This window comes from Oncorhynchus gorbuscha, linkage group LG03 (assembly GCF_021184085.1).
Source record: "Oncorhynchus gorbuscha isolate QuinsamMale2020 ecotype Even-year linkage group LG03, OgorEven_v1.0, whole genome shotgun sequence".
Taxonomy (NCBI): domain Eukaryota; kingdom Metazoa; phylum Chordata; class Actinopteri; order Salmoniformes; family Salmonidae; genus Oncorhynchus; species Oncorhynchus gorbuscha.
This window is the reverse complement of record NC_060175.1, coordinates 24,387,356-24,402,354: the sequence shown is the minus strand read 5'-3', so window position 1 is coordinate 24,402,354 and position 14,999 is coordinate 24,387,356. Positions and strand designations below refer to the sequence as shown.

At 44.3% G+C, this 14,999-nt stretch overlaps 1 protein-coding gene across 1 annotated transcript in view; it reads left to right on the top strand.

The window, feature by feature from the left end:
- Window positions 1-14,188, top strand: part of LOC124029055 (phosphatidylinositol 4-phosphate 3-kinase C2 domain-containing subunit beta-like) — a 138,236-nt gene extending 124,048 nt beyond the window's left edge. Inside the window, 15 exon segments of the mRNA XM_046340911.1 lie at window positions 685-973; window positions 1,604-1,696; window positions 1,870-1,999; window positions 5,819-5,955; window positions 6,105-6,274; window positions 6,498-6,654; window positions 6,748-6,857; window positions 7,179-7,380; window positions 7,822-7,946; window positions 9,376-9,493; window positions 11,997-12,045; window positions 12,048-12,086; window positions 12,705-12,811; window positions 12,939-13,067; window positions 13,593-14,188. Coding sequence (XP_046196867.1) covers window positions 685-973; window positions 1,604-1,696; window positions 1,870-1,999; window positions 5,819-5,955; window positions 6,105-6,274; window positions 6,498-6,654; window positions 6,748-6,857; window positions 7,179-7,380; window positions 7,822-7,946; window positions 9,376-9,493; window positions 11,997-12,045; window positions 12,048-12,086; window positions 12,705-12,811; window positions 12,939-13,067; window positions 13,593-13,784 — 2,047 coding nt within the window. The 3' untranslated portion in view covers window positions 13,785-14,188.
- The last annotated feature ends 811 nt before the right edge of the window (window positions 14,189-14,999 follow it).

Genomic DNA, 14,999 nt, shown 5'->3' with positions numbered 1-14,999 from the left:
TAGGCTCACAGACACACACAACCTGATGTAGGCTCACAGACACACACAACCTGATGTAGGCTCACAGACACACACAACCTGATGTAGGCTCACAGACACACAACCTGATGTAGGCTCACAGACACACACAACCTCATGTAGGCTCACAGACACACACAACCTGATGTAGGCTCACAGACACACACAACCTGATGTAGGCTCACAGACACACACAACCTGTTGTAGTCTCACAGATACACACAACCTGATGTAGGCTCACAGACACACACAACTAAAAAGTAAAGTACAGCATTCCATACATGACACTGCTATAATGTAGGACAATGTCATTGATGCTTTGTCTTCAGTAGGGCAAACATGTTTCCACCTGCTGGACAGATTGGAAAATACTTAAACAAACTCACTGGATGATGAATAAAAAATATTCTTAAAATGAGTTAACACGATTACATCAGGGCCCATATTCATAAGAAGTAGGATTGCTGATCTAGGATCAGGTCCACCCTGTTAACCATTATGATTTAAAGGCTAAACTGATGCTAGAGGAGCACTCAGAGATGCTTCATGAATACTGGGCCTGAACACAAAGTACACATTTGTCAAATACTCACATGAATAAATGTACACAGTACTGCACAGTGGACCACATGAACAATAGTCAGATACATTTCCTCTCTCTCCCAGGTTGTTGAAGGACTCTCTGCAGGACAGTCAGTTCAGTGGGAGGTACCAGCACCTGTTAGCAGGCCTGCTGTGCTGTGTGGGTCGGGGTCTCCGAGAGGAGTTTGACAGGCAGTGCTGGCTGGTCACCATCCTGGCTAAAGTAGCCCAACGTGTCCGGGACACCTCTCCCTCCAGCAGACAGGCCATCCTTCGAGAGAGACTGGAGGAGGTCAGGCAGTTCTTCTCAGTCAGTAGCAGCTGCCGTCTCCCCCTTAACCCTGGCATGCTGGTCAAAGCCATCAACATACAGGTACTTGCTTGAGTTAGTGTACGTGCGTGTGTGTGTGTGTTTTTTGCTCCTGTGTGTTTTACTGTGTGTGTGTGTGTGTGTGTGTGTGTGTGTGTGTGTGTGTGTGTGTGTGTGTGTGTGTGTGTGTGTGTGTGTGTGTGTGTGTGTGTGTGTGTGTGTGTGTGTGTGTGTGTGTGTGTGTGTTTTTCCTCCCGTCTATGTGTGAGCTCATGTCTGTGTGTGAGCTCATGTCTGTGTGTGATCTCATGTCTGTGTGTGATCTCATGTCTGTGTGTGATCTCATGTCTGTGTGTGATCTCATGTCTGTGTGTGAGCTCATGTCTGTGTGTGAGCTCATGTCTGTGTGTGAGCTCATGTCTGTGTGTGAGCTCATGTCTGTGTGTGAGCTCATGTCTGTGTGTGAGCTCATGTCTGTGTGTGAGCTCATGTCTGTGTGTGAGCTCATGTCTGTGTGTGATCTCATGTCTGTGTGTGATCTCATGTCTGTGTGTGATCTCATGTCTGTGTGTGATCTCATGTCTGTGTGTGATCTCTGTCTGTGTGTGATCTCTGTCTGTGTGTGATCTCATGTCTGTGTGTGATCTCATGTCTGTGTGTGATCTCATGTCTGTGTGTGATCTCTGTCTCCAGTTGTGTTCCTACTTCAACTCCAACGCCGTGCCCCTCAAACTGTCCTTCCAGAACCTGGATCCTCTGGGAGACAACATCAATGTCATCTTCAAAGTAAACATTTCAAACACCACTGAATCAGAGAGCCACTTAAGACTAATGAGATGCAGCCACTGTTGTGCACATTTAACTCTACTGAATCAACAAACCACTTAAATGTGCCTTTCTGAACCCTTGTTGACCTTCGACCTCTGTGACCGCTGTATCTTCTGACCTCTGCTCTCAAGTCAGGTGACGACCTGCGCCAGGACATGCTGACGCTGCAGATCATCCGCACCATGAACAAAATCTGGATTCAGGAGGGGCTAGACATGAGGATGGTCATCTTCAGATGTTTTTCTACCGGACGAGGCAGAGGTAAGGAGGGAGGGGGAGAGAGCGAGAGGTTCCTGTTTTGATTGATTTAATAAAGTGAGTTAGGTCTGCTCTATACCAAATTAGCATACCCCCTGAGTCTCTTCCCTGTTTTACTAGTGGTAGTTGGGTGGATGGGACTACCAGCGCTCTGTGGGTCCATCTCCTCTTTACCATGTTTCTTGTAGGCTGACAATGTCTATAAGATGACAATGTGTGTTTTTCTGATTTCTTTGGGGAAAGTAGAAGAAGCTTTTTCAGGCACTCCATTGAGTGCTGTGGCCTGCCTTTCCTGCTGTGCTCTAATGTCATTTTTGCCTGTGTGTAGTATTATCAAATCAAATGTTATTTGTCACATGTGTCAAATACAACAAGTGTAGACTTCACCGTGAAATGTTTACTTACAAGCCCTTAACCAACAGTGTAGACTTCACCGTGAAATGTTTACTTACAAGCCCTTAACCAACAGTGTAGACTTCACCGTGAAATGTTTACTTACAAGCCCTTAACCAACAGTGTAGACTTCACTGTGAAATGTTTACTTACAAGCCCTTAACCAACAGTGTAGACTTCACTGTGAAATGTTTACTTACAAGCCCTTAACCAACAGTGTAGACTTCACTGTGAAATGTTTACTTACAAGCCCTTAACCAACAGTGTAGACTTCACCGTGAAATGTTTACTTACAAGCCCTTAACCAACAGTGTAGACTTCACCGTGAAATGTTTACTTACAAGCCCTTAACCAACAGTGTAGACTTCACCGTGAAATGTTTACTTACAAGCCCTTAACCAACAGTGTAGACTTCACTGTGAAATGTTTACTTACAAGCCCTTAACCAACAGTGTAGACTTCACTGTGAAATGTTTACTTACAAGCCCTTAACCAACAGTGTAGACTTCACCGTGAAATGTTTACTTACAAGCCCTTAACCAACAGTGTAGACTTCACCGTGAAATGTTTACCTACAAGCCCTTAACCAACAGTGTAGACTTCACTGTGAAATGTTTACTTACAAGCCCTTAACCAACAGTGTAGACTTCACTGTGAAATGTTTACTTACAAGCCCTTAACCAACAGTGTAGACTTCACTGTGAAATGTTTACTTACAAGCCCTTAACCAACAGTGTAGACTTCACTGTGAAATGTTTACTTACAAGCCCTTAACCAACAGTGTAGACTTCACCGTGAAATGTTTACTTACAAGCCCTTAACCAACAGTGTAGACTTCACTGTGAAATGTTTACTTACAAGCCCTTAACCAACAGTGTAGACTTCACTGTGAAATGTTTACTTACAAGCCCTTAACCAACAGTGTAGACTTCACCGTGAAATGTTTACTTACAAGCCCTTAACCAACAGTGTAGACTTCACCGTGAAATGTTTACCTACAAGCCCTTAACCAACAGTGTAGACTTCACTGTGAAATGTTTACTTACAAGCCCTTAACCAACAGTGTAGACTTCACTGTGAAATGTTTACTTACAAGCCCTTAACCAACAGTGTAGACTTCACTGTGAAATGTTTACTTACAAGCCCTTAACCAACAGTGTAGACTTCACTGTGAAATGTTTACTTACAAGCCCTTAACCAACAGTGTAGACTTCACTGTGAAATGTTTACTTACAAGCCCTTAACCAACAGTGTAGACTTCACCGTGAAATGTTTACTTACAAGCCCTTAACCAACAGTGTAGACTTCACTGTGAAATGTTTTCTTACAAGCCCTTAACCAACAGTGCAGTTCAATAAGAAAATATTTACAATTTAGACTCAAATTAAAAAGTAGCACAATAAGAATAACGAGGCTAAATTACAGGGGCACCGGTACCAAGTCAGTGTGTGGGGTACAGGCTAGTTGAGGTAATCTGTATGTAGGTGGGGGCGAATTGACTATGCATAATAGGTAACAAACAAACAGCGAGTGTACAAAAGGGAGGGGGGGGGTCAATATTACATTTTTCAGTGGCGATTTTATTAATTGTTCAGCAATCTTATGGCTTGGTGGTAGAAGTTGGTGAGGAGCCTTTTGGTCCTAGACTTGGCGCTCCGGTACAGCTTGCCGTGCGGTAGCAGAGAAAACAGTCGATAACTTGGGTGACTGGAGTCTCTGATAATTTTATGGGCTTTCCTCTGACACCGCCTATTATATACAGTTGAAGTCAGAAGTTTATATACACCTTAGCCAAATACATTTATACATTTATATTAATAAATTTATTCACAATTCCTGACATTTTAATCAGACTAAAAATTCCCTGTCTTAGGTCAGTTATGATCACCACTTTTATTTTAAGAATGTGAAATGTCAGAATAATAATAGAGAAAATGATTTATTTCAGCTTTAATTTCTTTCATCACATTCCCAGTGGATCAGAAGTTTACATACACTCAATTAGTATTTGGTAGCATTGACTTTACATTGTTTAATTTGGGTCAAACGTTTCGGGTAGCCTTCCACAAGCTTCCCACAATAAGTTGGGTGAATTTTGGCCCATTCCTCCTGAGCTGGTGTAACTGAGTCAGGTTTATAGGCCTCCTTGCTCGCACAAGCTTTTTAAGTTCTGCCCACACATTTTCTATAGGACTGAGGTCAGGGCTTTGTGATGGCCACTCCAATACCTTGACTTTGTTGTCCTTAAGCCACTTTGCCACAACTTTGGAGGTATGTTTGGAGTCATTGTCCATGTGGAAGAACCATTTGCGACTAAGCTTTTACTTCCTGACTGATGTCTTGATGTTGCTTCAATATATCCACGTAATTTTCCTTTCTCATGAAGCCATCTATTTTGTGAAGTGCACCAGTCCCTCCTGCAGCAAAGTACCCCCACAACATGATGCTGCCACCCCTGCGCTTCATGGTTGGGATGGTGTTCTTCGGCTTGCAAGCCTCCCCCTTTTCCTCTTAACATAACGATGGTCATTATGGCAAAACAGTTCTGTTTTTGTTTCATCAGACCAGAGGACATTTCTCCAAAAAGTACAATATTTGTCCCCATGTGCAGTTCAAACCATAGTCTGGCTTTTTTATGGTGTTTTGGAAGAGTGGCTTCTTCCTTGCTGAGGGGCCTTTCAGGTTATGTCGGTATAGGACTCATTTTACTGTGGATATAGACACTTTTGTACCTGTTTCCTCCAGCATCTTCACAAGGTCCTTTGCTGTTGTTCTGGGATTGATTTCCACGTTTCGCACCAAGGTACGTTCATCTCTAGGAGACAGAACGTGTCTCCTTCCTGAGCGGTATGATGGCTGCGTGGTCCCATGGTCTTTATACTTTCGTACTATTGTTTGTACAGATGAACGTGGTACCTTCAGGCATTTTGAAATTGCTCCCAAGGATGTACCAGACTTGTGGAGGTCAACAATTTTTTTCTGAGGTCTTGGCTGATTTCTTTTGATTTTCCCATTATGTCAAGCAAAGAGGCACTGAGTTTGAAGCTAGGCCTTGAAATACATCAATAGGTACATCTCCAATTGACTCAAATTATGTCAATTAGCCTATCAGAAGCTTCTAAAGCCATGACATACTTTTCTGGAATTTTCCAAGCTGTTTAAAGGCACAGTCAACTTAGTGTATGTAAACTTCTGACCCACTGGAAGTGTGATACAGTGAAATAATCTGTTGAAAAATTGTTGAAAAAATGACTTGTGTCATGCACAAAGTAGATGTCCTCACTGACTTGCCAAAACTATAGTTTGTTAACAAGACATTTGTGGAGTGATTGAAAAAAATGTTTTATGTGGTGTATGTCTCTCTCTCCTCTCTTTCTCCTCTCTCGCTCTCCTCCCTCTCTCTTTCTCATCTCTCTCACTCACTCTCAGGTATGGTGGAGATGATTCCCCAGGCTGAGACTCTGAGGAAGATCCAGGGGGAACATGGAGTGACTGGTTCCTTTAAGGACCGCCCCCTGGCTGACTGGCTACAGAAACACAACCCCACAGAGGACGAGTATGAGAAGGTACAGTCAGACACATGTGCACGCATGCACAAACTATCACTCACTCAAGCACACACACCCACTCGCCCACTCTCTCAACCTCACACCAACACTCTCTCGTCGTACATACGTTGACCTGTAACCTCTGACCCTGTGCTGTGTCCTGCTAGGCTGTGGAGAACTTTATCTACTCTTGCGCAGGCTGCTGCGTGGCCACCTACATCCTGGGTATCTGTGACCGTCACAACGACAATATCATGCTAAAGACCAGCGGTCACATGTTCCACATCGACTTTGGCAAGTTTTTAGGACACGCCCAGATGTTTGGCAACATCAAACGGTGAGCCCGGGAGGGCGCTGTGAAATGTATACCCAACTTCAATTTCAAATCTCGATGTAGTCCCTATTGCGAGGACAGAGGAACGCAACTTTTACCACTGTCTTTGTTTTTGGTTTAGTCTTTTTCTGATTGGCAGGCAGACCGATGGTTCTGTTCCTGTTGGTAGAGACCAATGGCCCTGTGTTCTGATTGGTATTTATCTGTGTGTATTTGTGATTGGCAGGGACCGTGCTCCATTTGTGTTCACCTCTGACATGGCCTATGTCATCAACGGAGGAGACAAACCTTCCAGTCGTTTCCATGACTTTGTTGACCTGTGCTGTGAGGCCTACAACCTCATCCGCAAACACACACACCTCTTCCTCAACCTACTGGGACTGGTACGTACACATACACACGTGTGTGTGAGTGTGTGTGTGCGTGTGTGTGTACGAACGCACACACACTGATGTCTTCCTTTGTGTCCTGTATAGATGTTGTCGTGTGGCATTCCTGAGCTGTCAGACCTGGATGATCTGAAGTATGTCTACGATGCCTTGAGACCTCACGAGTCTGAGGCTGACGCTACAATGTACTTCACCAGGTACACGCACACAGTATATTCTATATACATTTTATTTAACTTGGCATGTCAGTTAAGAACATATTCTTATTTATAATGACAGCCTAGGAACAGTGGGTTAACTGCCTTGTTCAGCTGCAAAACGACAGACTTTTACCTTGTCAGCTCTGGGATTCAATCTAGCAACCTTTTGGTTACTGGCCCAACGCTCTAACCACTAGGCTACCCACTGCCCCTATATAGACTTACAGTATAAACCATACAGGCATAGACTGTGTGGTCTCTTGTCTGACTCCTCTCGCTTTCTCTCTCTTTGTCCCTCCTCTCTCTGTCCCTCTCTAGGTTGATAGAGTCCAGTCTGGGCAGTGTTGCAACTAAATTGAACTTCTTCATCCATAACTTGGCCCAGATGAAGTTTGCCTCATCCGAGGAGCATCCTGTCCTCTCCTTTGCTCCTCGGGTTTACACCCTCAAGACTGATGGACTCATCCGCAACCTCTTTGTCTGCCGACACATACGAACGTACAGCTCCAGCAAGGGACACGTACGTCTACATGTACACCTACAGGCCTCGTAAATTAAACCTATGTGTAAATCTACAGTTGCATGTTCATATAGGCCCAGCAAGGGATATGTCCACTAGACTACATACGCACATACAGCCCCAGCAAATGATTCAAGAATACGTAAGGCCACAGTCACACAATATACTACGTATACACATACAGCCCCAGCAAATGATTCAAGAATACGTAAGGCCACAGTCACACAATATACTACGTATACACACACAGCCCCAGAAAATGAATGCTATGTAAGTCTACAGTTAGCTACACACACATGCACCTACACTTTAGTATAAGCCCAGCAACAAATACAAAAGACAAACTGTCTCTCCCTAACCCACAGCCTTCGTAAAGGATGTATCACGTAAGGCTGGTGTCATGTAAGATCAACTGTATAGTGTGTGTGTCTCTCCCCACAGGCATTTGTGGTGAAGGTGGAGCGAGAGGGCCAGCAGGGGTCAGTGTTGGTCCAGAGGAGCTTTGAGGAGTTCTATGAACTACACAGTAAACTACGCCTCGTCTTCCCCTCATCCAAACTACCCAGGTAACACACACACACACACACACACACTGATCATTTACAGAACATCACCCTTCTCTTGAAACAACAACAGTAACTACAACTAGTAATAGAGGAATAGTAATATTAGTGATAATCATTTGAGACTAAATAACTGTAGGAAAATGTGTCTGGACCTTGTAAACTGCAGTGAATAAACCCATAACTGATCCAAATGGTTTTTCCAATCAGGCAGGCTAGATGGAGTTGTTTCTAAATGAACGTACATTCTATGGTAGAAAATGGCAAGATTATGTTTTAATACTGTTTATGCATCGAATAAGATTTCTCAGTACTGTCTCATCTGTGTCTGTGGGACTGAGTTGGGCCTCTGGGGCTTGGTGCTGGGGGCTTGGCGCTAGCAATTGATTTATGATGGCTTGAATTGTCTGAACCCGTATCTGTGTTAGAGACCCCATGTATGGTCTTGTTACCACCTTATTATAAGCAGTGGAATGTGTTGATCAGTTGATTGACAGGTGTAGGACTGTGGAATGATCAACTATAACATTTCCTCTTGTGTGGATGCTCACCAGTGTTTTATACTTATGTAGCCTATAGTTTATCATTACAATTATGATTATAGTTATTGGCTTGGTGTATGGCCCGGGCCTTAATAATGTTTCTTGTCAGAGTTATCACAACAGAACTAGCCTACCAGTAGGACTAGTGAACGATAGCGAACTTAAATGAAATCAAATTACACTTTACTTTTATATTATTTTTTTATACTCTTTTATACTCTCTGGGCTCGGCAGGCGAAGGTCGAGTCATGGGTCTTCCTGAAACATGACCCGCCCAACCGCGCTTGCTTAACCCGGAAACAGAAAACACTGTTCACCTGACAAACAAGGTCAGCCTACAGGCGCCTGGCCCGCCACAAGGAGTCGCTAGAGCACGATGAGCCAAGTAAAGCTCCTCCAGCCAAGCCCTCCCCTAACCTGGACGATGCTATGGGACTCCTGATCACGGCCGGTTGTGATACAGCCCGAGAAGGAACCAGGATCTGTAGTGCCTTAGACCTCTGCACCACCCGGGAGCCCCTCTTGTATTTTTTTTACATTTACTGATAGCCAGGGCACCTCCAACACTCAGAAATCATTTACAAATGAAGCATGTGTGTTTAGTAAATCAGCTTCATCAGAGGAAGTAGGGATGACCAGGGATGTTTTCTTGATAAGTTTGTAACTTTGACCATTTTCCTGTACAGGTAAGCATTCAAAAAAGTACTTTTGGGTGTTAGGGAAAATTTATGGAGTAAAAAGTACATTATTATTTTCTTTAGCAATGCAGTGAAGTAAAAGTTTGAAAAAGATAAATAGTTGAGTAAAGTACAGATACCCCAAAAATGACTTAAGTAGTACTTTAAAGTATTTTACTTACTTTACACCACTGCCTTTGATGCCCCCCCCAGTTTCCCCAGCCGGTTTTTGATTGGGCGGTCTCGAGGAGAGGCGATGGCTGATAGGAGGAAAGACGAGCTCAACGGATACGTCTGGCATCTGGTGCACGCTGCGCTCGAGGTCGCCCAGGTAACCAGTCACCTCCGACCTTTGGTTCAGGCACTCAGTGACCCCTGTTGTGTGTCTGCCATTCTATTTAAATGTCAATTTAAAGCACTGTGCTATCACTATATTCACTAGACCAGTGGTTCTCAAACCTCTTGGTTCAGGTGTTGACTCTGTTCAATCAGGTGTGCTAACTCTGGAATAGATCAAATACATGGAATGACTGGGTGTCCCAGAGTACAGGTTTGAAAACCACTAGACTGACCATGAATGTCATCCTAATTCTATATTAACAGTTCATTTTTAATGCAAATGACTATAGTTGAAATCTGAAGTTTACATACACTCTGCTTGGAGTCATTAAAACTTGTTTTTCAACCACTCTACAAACTTCTTGTTAACACACTATAGTTTTGGCAAGTCAGTTAGGACATCTACTTTGTGCCTGCAAGTAATTTTTCCAACAATTGTTTACAGTTTATTTCACTTATAACTCACTGTATCACAATTCCAGTGGGTCAGAAGTTTACTAAGTTGACTGTGCCTTTTAAACAGCTTGTAAAATTCCAGAAAATTATGTCATGGCTTTAGAAGCTTCTGATAATTGACATCATGCTAATTGACATCATTTGAGTCAATTGGAGGTGTACCTGTGGATGTATTTCAAGGCCTACCTTCAAACTCAGTGCCTCTTTGCTTGACATCATGGGAAAATCAAAGGAAACCATCCAAGACCTCGGAAAATAAAATGGTAGACGTCCACAAGTCTGGTTCATCGTTGGGAACAATTTCCAAACGCCTGAAGGTACCACGTTCATCTGTACAAACAGAGTACGCAAGTATAAACACAATGGGACCACGCAGCCGTCATACCGCTCAGGAAGGAGACGCATTCTGTCTCCTAGAGATGAATGTACCTTGTTGTGAAAAGTACAAATCAATCCCAGAACAACAGCAAAGGACCTTGTGAAGATGCTGGAGGAAACGGGTACAAAAGTATCTATATCCAGTAAAAGGAGTCCTATATCAACATAACCTGAAAGGCCGCTCAGCAAGGAAGAAGCCACTGCTCCAAAACCTCCATTAAAAAGCCAGACTACGGTTTGCAACTGCAAATGGGGACAAAGATCATACATTTTGGAGAAATGTCCTCTGGTCTGATGAAACAAAAATAGAACTGTTTGACCATAATGACCATCATTATATTTGGAGGACACGGAGGCTTGCAAGCCGAAGAACACCATCTCAACCTTAAAGCACGGGGGTGGTAGCATCCTGTTGTAGGGGTGCTTGCTGCAGGAGGGACTGTTGCACTTCACAAAATAGATGGCATCATGAGGCAGAAAGAATATGTGGATATATTGAAGCAACATAACGAGACATCAGTCAGGAAGTTGAAGCTTGGTCGCAAATGGGCCTTCCAAATGGACAATGACCCCAAGCATGCTTCCAAAGTTGTGGCAAAATGGCTTAAGGACAACAAAGTCAAGGTACTGGAGTGGCCATTACAAAGCCCTGACCTCAATCCTATAGAAAATGTGTTGGCAGAACTGAAAAAGCATGTGCAAGCAAGGAGGCCTACAAACCTGACTCAATTACCCCAGCTCTGTCATGAAGAATGGGCCAAAATTCACCCAACTTGTTGTGGAAGGCCACCCGAAACGTTTGACCCAAGTTAAACAATTTAAAGGCAATGCTACCAAATACTAACTGAGTGTATGTAAACTTCTGACCCACTGGGAATGTGATGAAAGAAATAAAAGCTGAAATAAATTATTCTGACATTTCACATTCTTAAAATAAAGTGGTGATCCTAACTGGCCTAAAACAGGGAACTTTTCCTAGGATTAAATGTCAGGAATTGTGAAACTGTGCTTAAATATATTTGGCTAAGGTGTGTATGTAAACTTTGAATCTGAATTTTGACTATATTATTTATTTAACTGACAGTTTTCTTTATGTGCACGGACACAGGCTCATTAAAGTGGAGGCAGAATGATGTATGTGGAGTCAAGTCTGTACGTGGTTGTGGTTTCACTATGAGTGGAGAGTTTCTTATAATTCAGCCCTTCCTTTTAGAAGAAGCCGCATATCAGTGTTACAGCCTTAGACACACACACACAATCTGGCAGGGCGGGTACTGTAGTCACTTCCCAGAACTTCCCTCTACTGTATCTCTAATAGAACAGTTTGACATCACACACACACACAGCTCAACTTCCATGTCAAATGTAAACACAAGCTAGAACTGCTAGCACTCCCATTTATTTTTTTTCAGTTTGAAAATTGTGCCCACAGTATTGTTGTGAGTTGATGTTCCACCTAGGAATGAATTAGGTCTCGTGGAGGTGTCATATTGTTTTCTGTCATTAACTGAATGTACCTCCTCTCTTCCCCTTTCTTTCTGTCTCCTTTTCTCTGTCTCTCTCTCTGTCTCTCTCTTTCTGTCTCTTTTTCTCTGTCTCTCTGTCTCTGTGTCTATTTTTGTCTCCGTCTTTCTCTGTCTTTCTGTCTCTCTTTATCTCAGTGTGACCTCATCTACACTTTCTTCCATCCTCTGCAAAGAGACGAGAAACCTGGAACAGTGGTGTGAACACACTGCAGAGCAAACCTGCAGGTACACCCGCCCACCCACCCACCTACCCACCCGCCTACCCACCCACACACCCGCCTACCCACCCTCAGTGTGTGATGCATCAGGTGACTCGCTGAGAGGAGATGGTTATCTATTGGAAGCCTGATTTTTAACAAGATGTAATGCACAGCAAATAGCTACAGGGTTAACTTTATCACTTTCTAAAACAAACAGCCACACCAAGCAGAGTCCAGTGTATCGAGACCGTGACACATTCTGTGTCCTTGGCCACCGGAATAGTAGCCTATGTGATAACCAATCATAGACATTTTAAATTTTTAGTCATTTAGCAACTTTCATGAGTTAGGGGTTAGAGGTTAAATGGAACTCCAGCTTTCAATCTGGCTGACTGGCGTTCTAATGAAGATGTATCTACAGCACATAGGTATACAGTCACCTATCTCTGTAGATCCAGCCCTCCTTGCTCCCTGGGCCGTCACACACATAAACACAATACATGTACACACACCTCCTGCCACTATAAACACACACACAAACATACACTCATACTGTATAACCTTATTCAAATTATACATTGAGACAATAATTCTGCTATAATCAGATGTTCTGTCTCTGTTTGTCTTTCTCCCCCACCTGCAGAGATCTGTTGGGCTCCGGTCTCAGGCAAAGTGGTAGGAGAGGTCAAGCTCTCCATCTCCTACAAGAATGACAAGCTCTTTATCATGGTCATGCACATACGAGGCCTGGTGAGTGTGTGTGTGTGTCCTTTCAGCATACTGATGCTAATTGAGAATGTAATGGTGTTGAAGACTTCTACTGTAGACTGTTATTTTAGATATATACTGACTATCGTTCCTCCTGTGTATTTCCTAGCAACCCTTGCAGGAAGGGACAGACCCTGACCCCTATGTCAAGCTGTACCTCCTCCCAGACCCCCAGAAAACCAGCAAGAGGAAGACCAAGGCCGCGCGCCGCACTTGCAACCCCACCTACAATGAGATGGTGAGACCTAGTTGATGTGTGATTGTGTATGTAAATTTGTGTATCTTGACTGTTGTATAAACTCTGTTGTACAACTCTGTGTGTCTTCTCTCTCTCTCTCTCTCTCTCTCTCTCTCTCTCTCTCTCTCTCTCTCTCTCTCTGTAGCTGGTGTATAATTCTGCGTGTCTCCTCTCTCTCTCTCTCTCTCTCTCTCTCTCTCTCTCTCTCTCTCTCTCTGTGTATACATGGTGTATAACTCTGTGTCCTCTCTCTCCTCTCTGTCTCTGTCTCTCTCTGTCTCTCTCTCTCTGTCTCTGGTGTATAATTCTGTGTGTCTTCTCTCTCTCTCTCTGTACATGGTGTATAACTCTGTGTGTCCTCTCTCTCCTCTCTCTGTCTCTCTCTGTCTCTGGTGTATAACTCTGTGTGTGTCTTCTCTCTCTCTCTCTGTACATGGTGTATAACTCTGTGTGTCCTCTCTCTCCTCTCTCTGTCTCTCTCTGTCTCTGGTGTATAACTCTGTGTGTGTCTTCTCTCCCCTGTAGTTGGTATATGACCGTATCCCTCATGGAGACCTGCAGCAGAGGGTTATCCATCTGCGGGTACTCGGGGATGGTGCATTCTGGGAAAACACCCTGCTGGGCGAGGCCTTCATCCCCCTGAAGACTCTGACACCCGGACAGTGCTGGGCAGACTGGCACCAACTGGGCACGCCCAGCACCGACTCCACACACTGAGTGAGAGAGAGGGCGAGAAATTACTCATCAGGTTGGCGTGTGTGTGCACGCACATAGGTCTGCTCAGTTGTGAGAGTTGGTCTGGTTTATTCCCCCAATGGGGGTGTGTGTTGACTCCTATCATGTCCAGTGGGGGTGTGTGTGGACTCCTATCATGTCCAGTGGGGGTGTGTGTGGACTCCTATCATGTCCAGTGGGGGTGTGTGTGGACTCCTATCATGTCCAGTGGGGGTGTGTGTTGACTCCTATCATGTCCAGTGGGGGTGTGTGTTGACTCCTATCATGTCCAGTGGGGGTGTGTGTTGACTCCTATCATGTCCAGTGGGGGTGTGTGTTGACTCCTATCATGTCCAGTGGGGGTGTGTGTTGACTCCTATCATGTCCAGTGGGGGTGTGTGTTGACTCCTATCATGTCCAGTGGGGGTGTGTGTTGACTCCTATCATGTCCAGTGGGGGTGTGTGTGGACTCCTATCATGTCCAGTGGGGGTGTGTGTTGACTCCTATCATGTCCAGTGGGGGTGTGTGTTGACTCCTATCATGCCCAGTGGGGGTGTGTTGACTCCTATCATGCCCAGTGGGGGTGTGTGTGGGTGTCTGTAGACTCACCGACGTTCAATCGTCACTGGACACTGTATCCATGGGACTGTACTATGTGGACCTATTGTTAGCCAGGCTGGCCTCTGACCACCATAAAAAGGGATAACTACGGACCATGTGACCAGGAGGGGAGATTACCAATCTGTATCTCTGGTGACTCTGACAACCAGAATACCTTTCTCTGGTAACAACATGGCCTCCCAAGACCAGATCACGAGGACCTATGGAAGGAAGCAGAAGGCATTGCTACTCATTGATAACAACCAATGGGTTTTGAGAAGGAGTGGAGGAAAGAGGATGCGAGGAGTATTCTCCCATGGACCACATCTTTATTTAGGGCCAACAGATAACCGGCCATCTTTATTTAGGGCCAACAGATAACCGGCCATCTTTATTTAGGGCCAACAGATAACCGGCCGTCTTTATTTAGGGCCAACAGATAACCGGCCATCTTTATTTAGGGCCAACAGATAACCGGCCGTCTTTATTTAGGGCCAACAGATAACCGGCCATCTTTATTTAGGACCAACAGATAACCGGCCATCTTTATTTAGGGCCAACAGATAACCGGCCATCTTTATTTAGGGCCAACAGATAACCGGCCGTCTTTATTTAGG